The 9690-nt window shown below is 41.7% G+C and overlaps 1 protein-coding gene across 1 annotated transcript; it reads left to right on the top strand.

Moving 5' to 3' along the window:
* Positions 1-352: 352 nt before the first annotated feature.
* On the top strand, positions 353-8672 carry LOC123490066 (GTPase IMAP family member 7-like). Its single transcript, XM_045220282.1, has 3 exons — positions 353-421; positions 7756-7845; positions 7966-8672. Exons 2-3 carry the CDS (start codon positions 7764-7766, stop codon positions 8670-8672), a joined length of 789 nt encoding a protein of 262 aa, XP_045076217.1. The 5' UTR covers positions 353-421; positions 7756-7763.
* The last annotated feature ends 1018 nt before the right edge of the window (positions 8673-9690 follow it).

Raw genomic sequence — 9690 nt, 5'->3', positions numbered from 1 at the left:
CATTGCTTTGCTACCACCCACGTTGCTGTCTTATAGACAGCACAACATAAGTAGAGGCTCAATAAACTCGTAGTATACAACCTGTTGTTGGATACAATAATTATGCATAAAAATGCTTTCACTGTGTTGTTGCTGAAGTATGGCACTGACAGACTCTATATACAGATTCTCTGTATCTGACAAATGTTGTTTTATGAGTTGTTGGCACAAGGCCAAGGAGAGTACTTGATCATAATTGATCTCTGTCCTGGATTGGGTTTTGGCCTAAAACACTTTCTGATTGGCTAGAACGTACTAGTTACAGGAAAACGAAACTTATATGCAGGGAAACGAAACTCATAATGTATGGTGCGCACATTGCTTCAGCTCTCATAGTCACAAGAGGAGGCACCAATTCACAGATAATTTAACTGCAGTAAAAGTGAGTATTCAACTTTATACCGTAGCAGTAATATTTGCTAAACGTTCCTCAACAATCTACTCTACTTTACTTTGTTTATTTTCGTTTTTACAGGGACAGTGCACATGAATCAATATTACTGTAAATGTGCCAGTTTTAGCCAGCCGTTAGTTTTTCAAATGCAGTCCCTCTACAATAGTTGAATAACTGTATAGCAACTGGTTTATTGACGCCTTCATGCCAGGTCTTTATGCATGGTTGATGACCGAGTACATTTGTTTTGACTTTCGACATTCGGAGTTCATCAATAGTTCTCAGACGGAAGGTGCTAGGATGATGAGAGTGATATTTTTTTAATATTTTTTTTTACCGTTAGTCGCTCTTCCCTTTACAGAGCCTGAAAGTAGGCAATATGCTTTTTTCTGGCACTTAGGTGGTTTAGGGACCGTCATAAAAGTGCAATACAGGTGATTGCATGTAAGCAAAAAAATACATATGTTTTGCAATTTCCATTCAGGAGGGTGGGGTTAACCCAATATGAAGATTACACACACTGCATAGGGCCTCCAGTCGCTGAAGGCCCAATATTTTTATTAGTTACTAACTACTAAGGGCTGCTCCATATATAGGTGAAATGGAGATGTAAAACCACATAATGTAAAGTCACTGACCCCCCATCATCCATACTTTTTAAAATTAAAAAATTTAATTTTATTTTTTTCACCTTTATTTAACCAGGTAAGCTAGTTGAGAACAGGTTCTCATTTACAACTGCGACCTGGCCAAGATAAAGCAAGGTAGTGCAATAAAAACAACACAGAGTTACATATGGGGTAAAAAAACATAAAGTCAAAAATACATTAGAAAATATATATACAGTGTGTGCAAATGTAGCAAGTTATGGAGGTAAGGCAATAAATAGGCTATAGTGCAAAAATAATTACAATAGTATTAACACTGGAATGCTAGATGTGCAAGAGATTATGTGCAAATAGAGATACTGGGGTGCAAAAGAGCAAAATAAATAACAATATAGGGATGAGGTAGTTGGGTGGGCTAATTTCAGATGGGCTGTGTACAGGTGCAGTGATCGGTAAGGTGCTCTGACAACTGATGCTTAAAGTTAGTGAGGGAGATAAGAGTCTCCAGCTTCAGAGATTTTTGCAATTGCTCCAGTCATTGGCAGCAGAGAACTGGAAGGAATGGCGGCCAAAGGAGGTGTTGGCTTTGGGGAATGACCAGTGAGATATACCTGCTGGAGCGCATACTACGGGTGGGTACTGCTATGGTGACCAATGAGCTAAGATAAGGCGGGATTTGCCTAGCAGTGATTTATAGATGGCCTGGAGCCAGTAGGTTTGACGACTAACATGTAGTGAGGACCAGCCAACAAGAGCGCACAGGTCACAGTGGTGGGTAGTGTATGGGGGCTTTGGAGACAAAACGGATGGCACTGTGATAGACTACATCCAATTTGCTGAGTAGAGTGTTGGAGGCTATTTTGTAAATGACATCGCCGAAGTCAAGGATCGGTAGGATAGTCAGTTTTACGTAGGGCATGTTTGGCAGCATGAGTGAAGGAGGCTTTGTTGCGAAATAGGAAGCCGATTCTAGATTTAACTTTGGATTGGAGATTCTTTATGTGAGTCTGGAAGGAGAGTTTACAGTCTAACCAGACACCTAGGTATTTGTAGTTGTCCACATACTTTCTAGGTCAGACCCGTCGAGAGTGGTGATTCTAGTCGGGTGGGCGGGTGCCAGCAGCGTTCGATTGAAAAGCATGCATTTAGTTTTACTAGTGTTTTAGAGCAGTTGGAGGCTACTGAAGGAGTGTTGTATGGCATTGAAGCTCGCTTTTGGGAGGTTTGTTAACACAGTGTCCAATGAAGGGCCAGATGTATACAAAATGGTGTCGTCATGAGAGGTGGATCTGAGAGTCACCAGCAGCAAGAGCGACATCATTGATATACACTGTAAAAGTGTTGGCCCAAGAATTGAACCCTGTGGCACCCCCATAGAGACTGCCATAGGTCCAGACAACAGGCCCTCTGATTTGACACACTGAACTCTATCTGAGAAGTAGTTGGTGAACCAGGCGAGGCAGTCATTTGAGAAACCAAGGCTATTTAGTCTGCCAATAAGAATGCGGTGGTTGACAGAGTCGAAAGCCTTGGCCAGGTCGATGAAGACGGCTGCACAGTACTGTCTATTATCAATCGCGGTTATAATAGCGTTTAGGACCTTGAGCGTGGCTGAAGTGCACCCAGACCAGCTCGAAACCGGATTGCATAAGCGGAGAAGGTACGGTGGTATTCAAATGGTCGGTGATCTGTTTGTTAACTTGGCTTTCAAATACTTTTGAAAGGCAGGGCAGGATGGATATAGGTCTGTAGCAGTTTGGATCTAGAGTGTCACCCCCTTTGAAGAGGGGGGATGACCATGGCAGCTTTCCAATCTCTGGGGATCTCAGACATTATGAAAGAGAGGTTGAATAGACTAGTAATAGGGGTTGCGACAATTCCCCGAAGCTAGTTTTAGAAAGAAAGGGTCCAGATTGTCTAGCCCAGCTGATTTGTAGGGGTCCAGATTTTGCAGCGCTTTCAAAACATCAGCTGTCTGAATTTGTGTGAAGGAGAAGCGGGGGTATGGGCAAGTTGCAGCGGAGGGTGCAGAGTTGGTGGCCGGGGTAGTGGTAGCCAGATGGAAAGCATGGCCAGCTGTAGCAAAATGCTTGTTGAAATTCTCGATTATTGTAGATTTATCGGTGGTGATAGTGTTCTCACCTCAGTGCAGTGGGCAACTGGGAGGAAGTGCTCTTATTCTCCATGGACTTTACAGTGTCCCAAAACTTTTTGGAGTTAGTGCTACAGGATGCAAATTTCTGTTTGAAAAAGTTAGCCTTTGCTTTCCTGACTGCTTGTGTATATTGGTTCCTAACTTTGGTGGCCTTCCTGAGCCAGGATTCAGACACTGCTAGAACATCAGGGTTGGCGGAGTGTGCTAACGCAGTGAATAACTCAAACTAGGAAGTAGACTTCTGATATTTACGTGCAAGAAACCAAGACTTTTGCGATTACAGAAGTCAGCAAATGATAGCGCCTGGGGAGTAGGAGTGATACTGAGGGCTGCAGGGCCTGGGTTAGCCTCTACATCACCAGAGGAACAGAGGAGGACTAGAATAAGGATACTGCTAAAGGCTTTAAGAACTGGTCTTCTAGTGCGTTGGGTACATAGAATAAAGGGGGCAGATTTCCGGGTGTTGTAGAAAAGATTCAGGGCATTATGTACAGACAAGGATATGGAAGGATATGAGTAAAGTGGAGGTAAACCTAAGTGTTGGGTAACAATGAAAGAGATAGCATCACTGGAGGCATCAATTGAGTCGGTCTCCGCATGTATGGGGGGTGGGACAAAGGAGCTATCTAAGGCATGTTTAGCTGGGCTGGGGGATCTACAGTGAAATAGTACAATTAGAAATAACCGAAACAACAATAAGCTAACCATGTTTGGGCTGAGGCTAAACATAAACAGGATGTAGTAACGTAAAAAGGAACAGTCCAGCAGACATCAGCTGTATAGCTGAGTTATCATAAGGTCCGGTGAACAGCAATAGGATAGTTCGGAGGCTGCTAAAGGACTAGCGAGTAAGAGGCCACGGCTAGCGTGTGCTAGCAGGCCGGGCTAGCAGATGGAATCTTCGTGGTCGACGCCAGTAACCACATCAGACGATTTAGTCGGCAGACCAGTCATGTAGGATCCGGGGTCAACACTAGGTGGTCCCGTCCGGTTGACAGAGAGGTAGATAGCCGGGAGATGGGCCTAGCTCAGGATGATTAGCCAGACCACAGCGTCAATTTTGTTGCAGCTAGCTTGTAGCGATGAACTGGAGTTAAAGGTCCAGTGATTCAGTGATTCCGCAGAAAACTGATATGTTCTGGGTCGATAACGCGCTGTGCAGACTGGCGAATATCCGGTGATTAATGTCCAGTGATTAAATTAATCCCGCAGAAAAAAAATCCAATGTTCTGGGTGAAATACCGCTAACTGTGGCTAATAGCAAGTAGCTAGTTAGCTGGCTAGCTAGTTTCAACTGGAGATTCTAGATAAAAAGGTAAGTCAATAATAGAATCCGCTCCACATTGAGTGAGGCGGGTTGCAGGAAAGTATATTTTTGTAGAAGGATGGGGAAATATGCACGAAAAATACAAAAAAACAGGGTATTTACAGGCTATTTACAGACACACGACAAAAACAGAACTGCACTCCTACGCCATCTTGGATCAGTATTGATACTACTTTTGTTAGAATTCCAGTTCACCACTTCCCTGATTTTATACTTTAATTTTTTTCAAATTTCCCCATCTTTGATTTTTTAGAAATATTTATCCTATTACAGCTGTGGATATTAATTCACATACAGATCACATTTTCAATAGCTTCCAGTCCAAATGGCATATACAGCTGAAGTCGGAAGTTTACATACACCTTAACCAAATATATTTCAACTCAGTTTTTCACAATTCCTGACATTTAATTATAGTAAACATTTCCTGTCTTAGGTCAGCTAGGATCACCACTTTATTTTAAGAATGTGAAATGTCAGAATAAAAGTAGAGAGAATTATTTATTTCAGCTTTTATTTCTTTTCATCACATTCCCAGTGGGTCAGAAGTTTACATACACTCAATTAGTATTTGTAGCATTGCCTTTAAATGGTTTAACCTAGGTCAAACATTTCGGGTAGCCTTCCACAAGCTTCCGCACAATAAGCTGGGTGAATTTTGAACCATTCCTCCTGACAGAGCTGGTGTAACTGAGTCAGGTTTGTAGGCCTCCTTGCTCGACACGCTTTTTCAGTTCTGCCCACATGTTTTCTATAGGATTGAGGTCGGGGATTTGTGATGGCCACTCCAATACCTTGACTTTGTTGTCTTTAAGCCATTTTGCCACAACTTTGGAAGTATGCTTGGGGTCATTGTCCATTTGGAAGACCCATTTACACTAAGCTTTAACTTCCTGACTGATGTATTGAGATGTTGCTTCAATATATCCACATAATTTTCCTTCCTCATGATGCCATCTATTTTGTGAAGTGCACCAGTCTCTCCTGCAGCAAAGCACCCCACAGCATGATGCTGCCACCCCCATGCTTCATGGTTGAGATGGTGTTCTTCGGCTTGCAAGCTACCGCTTTTTTCCTCCAAACATTACGATGGTCGTTATGGCCAAACAGTTCTATTTTTGTTTCATCAGACCAGAGGACATTTCTCCAAAAAGTACAATCTTTGTCCCCATGTGCAGTTGCAAACCGTAGTCTGGCTTTTTTATGGCGGTTTTGGGAGCAGTGGCTTCTTCCTGCTGAGCGGCCTTTCAGGTTATGTCTGATATAGGACTTGTTTTACTGTGGATATAGATACTTTTGTACCTGTTTCCTCCAGCATCTTCACAAGGTCCTTTGCTGTTGTTCTGGGATTGATTTGCACTTTTCGCACCAAAGCACGTCTCATCTCTAGGAGACAGAACGCTGTCTCCTTCCTGAGCGGTATGACGGCTGTGTGTCCCATGGTGTTTAACTTGCGTACTATTGTTTGTACAGATGAACGTCAACCTTCAGGCGCTTTGGAAATTGCTCCCAGTGATGAACCAGACTTGTGGAGGTCTACAATTTCTTTTCTGAGGTCTTGGCTGATTTCTTTTGATTTTCCCATGATGTCAAGCAGAGACAATGAGTTTGAAGGTAGGCCTTGAAATACATCCACAGGTACACCCCACTGACTCAAATGATGTCAATTAGCCTATCAGAAGCTTCTAAAGCCATGACATCATTTTCTGGGATTTTTCCAAGCTATTTAAAGGCACAGTCAACTTAGTGTATGCAAACTTCTGACCCACTGGAATTGTGATACAGTGAATTATAAGTGAAATAATCTGTCTGTAAACAATTGTTGGAAAGTAGATGTCCTAACCTACTTGACAAAACTATAGTTTGTTAACAATACATTTGTGGAGTGGTTGAAAACGAGTTTTATGACTCCAACTTAAGTGTATGTAAACTTCCGACCTCAACTGTACATCTAAAACCACTTGATGTTAGGTCACTGACCTCCCTCCTCCATAGCAAGGTTAAAATAAACAAAAACTAATAATGAAAAAACTATTTAGTAAGCTGAAATAAAATAAACCTGTTTTTAAAACTAAAACTGTACTAAAACTATTATCTTTCACTCCAAAACTAACTAAAATCAAATAAAAACCATCATGAATTAAGTTGTATTATTTGTATTTTTTATTTTTTAATACTGCAAAATACTCTAAAATGACGTTGGAGGTGGCTCGTGGTAGAGGAATTAACATGAATTATCTGGCAACAGCTATGGTGGACATTCTTGCAGTCAGCATGCCAATTCCACGCTCCTCAAAACTTGCACATCTGTGGCATTGTGTTGTGTGACAAAACTGCACATTTTAGATTGGCCTTTTATTGTCCCCAGCACAAGGTGCACCTGTGTAATGATCATGCTGTTTAATCAGCTTCTTGATATGCCACACCTGTCGGGTGGATGGATTATCTTGGCAAAGGAGAAATGCTCACTAACAGGGATGTAAACAAATTTGTGCAAAAATGTTTAGAGAAATAAGCTTTTTGTGCGTCTGGAAAATATGTGGGATCTTTTATTTCAGCTCATGAAACATGGGACAAACATTTGACATGTTGCGTTTTGTATTTTTGCTCAGTGTAGACACTGTACATTTTTCATGTTAGAGAAGCTTCCATTGAAGAACACTCTCTGGGCTCTATTGGATAAATAACTCTCCAACCATGTGATGGCAGGGGATGTGAAGCAGAGTAAGCCTATTGTTTAGATTGTTATATCAATCAGCTAAGAATAAATTCTAATTGGTTTAACCATCTGTGAACGCGGCCATACATTATATAATATAATATATAATATGCCATTTAGCAGACGCTTTTATCCAAAGCGACTTACAGTCATGCGTGCATACATTTTTGTGTATGGGTGGTCCCGGGGATCGAACCCACTACCTTGGCGTTACAAGCGCCGTGCTCTACCAGCTGAGCTACAGAGGACTGATGAGTCACTGTAGAAGTGTGGATTGGTTTTGTTGGTAATGACTAGGGTTGCAAAATTCCAGTAATTTTCCCAAAATTCCCTGGTTTTCCAGAAGTCCTGGTTGTAGGATATTGGGATTTCCATTTATTTCCTTCCTGATCCCGGGAATCTTACAACCGGGATTTCTGGAAAAACCTGGGTGTTTGGGAAAAGTTACCAAAACTTTTGCAACCTTACTAATGACATCATTGTCTGTTTCTGTGATTTTGGTGGTCGCTGTAGCTGTCGAGATGGCACAAGGAAGAGGAAGGACTCCGATGATTCTATTGCTGGTAACACTGTGTCTGCAAACCTTCACTGGTCAATGTCAAGGTACGCATCCACATGCTTCACATGCACACAGAACACATGTTCCTCTCTATCTTATCTAGAAGCTTGCTTATATGATCAACTCAAGCATCCCCCACTTATTGTCTGTTTCCACATATTCAGGGCAGCCCTCTGATCTGAGGATTGTTCTGGTGGGTAAGACTGGAGTGGGGAAGAGTGCAACAGGAAACACCATCCTGGGGACAGAGGTGTTTAAAGTGGAGGCCAAAGCTGAGTCTGTCACTGCAATGTGTAAGAAAGGGAGTGGCGAGGTGCATGGGAGGAAGATCGATGTGATTGACACACCAGGACTCTTTGACACAACAATGAGTGTAAAGCAAATGAAAAGTGAACTAGAAAGGTGCATCTACATGTCAGTTCCAGGACCCCATGTGTTCCTGTTGGTGATCAGGCTGGGGAGGTTCACAGAGGAGGAGAGGAACGCTGTGAAGTGGATCCAGGAGAACTTTGGGGAAGATGCCTCAATGTACACCATGGTGCTGTTCACTGGTGAAGATCAGATAGGGAACAAATCAGTTTCTGAGTTTCTGAAAGAGAGCAAGGAGCTGCGGAAACTTGTCACAAGCTGTGGGAACAGATATCACTCAATCATCAATGTCAAGAGAGAGAACCGCACTCAGGTCAGAGAGCTGCTGAGGAAGATAGAGCAGGTGGTGGAGGATAATGGAGGACTGTACTACACCAACCAGGATTATAAGAAGGCACAGGAAAAGATCAAAGAAGAGATGTGGAAATACTGTAAATATGCATCACTTGGTGGGGCAGCAGTAACGTTAGCAGGGGCTTTTTTTTCTTCTCCATATTGGTGACAGCAGGTCTAGTTGGAGGCCTCAGCCAAGGGTATGAATGTACTAAGGAGATGTTTGGCCTTTAAAACACCAGGGGTGTTTTTCAGTTGGTTAAACATGTATTATGTTTCCAACTGTATGCTGTACTTCATGTTTTCTTACAACTGTCTTTGAGATATGTTTGCTCCGGTTTGAAATTGGTCTAACCGGAATTTAATGGGGATATATAGTATATGTACAGTATCTATTTAGTATTAAAGTAGTAGCCCTTTCCTGCAGTCAAATGACCAAATCACCCTCTAGTGGTGTCATGGGTGGAATGTTATTAATATTCAACATAATTAATAAACACAAAACAAATGTAAACGCCTTAAAATCCAGTGTTTCTATGTCAAACGGTTTTTGTTATATTTCAGTCTTCTGTGATGTATATAAAGGGTAATATTGGGATTCAAACAAAAAATCTAATACATGTCAACTCTATATCTGACATGGTACAGGTGTTTCTTTTTTAAAGACCATAACCATGTGTGTGAGGTGTATACTTTTGTTTCAAAGTGGATTCATTTTTTTGCTAGCAAGAAACACTGTGTGACCCTGATAGCCCACTGCAGTAAAAGGTTAAATGGGGGTGTATCACAGGAGGTTGTGGCATCTTAATTGGGGAGGATGTATTCATGGCTGGAGCGTAATTGGTGGAAGAATATCAAATACATAAAACACATGGTTTCTATGTGTTTGATGCCATTCCATTTACGCCGTTCCAGCCATTATAAGGGCCGTCCTTTTTTTTATCACAGGGAGTTCTGCTACTTTACAATTGAAAATGGAACAGCAGAGTCAAAGGAATGAAACCCATATACAAGTTTAAGCCTGCAGCTGTATGTTCAATTTCATTTATTTTATGTTTCACATGGTATTGGGGTCAACAACGAGTATCTAATATACTGCACGTTGTGTCTGATTTATCACTGTTTTCTTTATGCAGAACAGGGCTGATTAATATATTTGGTGAAAGGTTCAATAAATAAATGAAGAG

Source organism: Coregonus clupeaformis, unplaced genomic scaffold (genome assembly GCF_020615455.1).
Source record: "Coregonus clupeaformis isolate EN_2021a unplaced genomic scaffold, ASM2061545v1 scaf3494, whole genome shotgun sequence".
NCBI classification, from domain to species: domain Eukaryota; kingdom Metazoa; phylum Chordata; class Actinopteri; order Salmoniformes; family Salmonidae; genus Coregonus; species Coregonus clupeaformis.
Note: the sequence above shows the minus strand (reverse complement) of the source record. Positions and strands in the feature narration are given on the sequence as shown.

What these genes read in the sequence shown, in the direction of transcription:
- LOC123490066 (XM_045220282.1), top strand. Translation starts at nt 7,764, where the DNA reads ATGGCACAAGGAAGAGGAAGGACTCCGATGATTCTATTGCTGGTAACA. An exon ending in CTTCACTGGTCAATGTCAAG is followed by an intron (nt 7,846 to 7,965) that starts GTACGCATCCAC and finishes CCACATATTCAG; the next exon opens with GGCAGCCCTCTGATCTGAGG.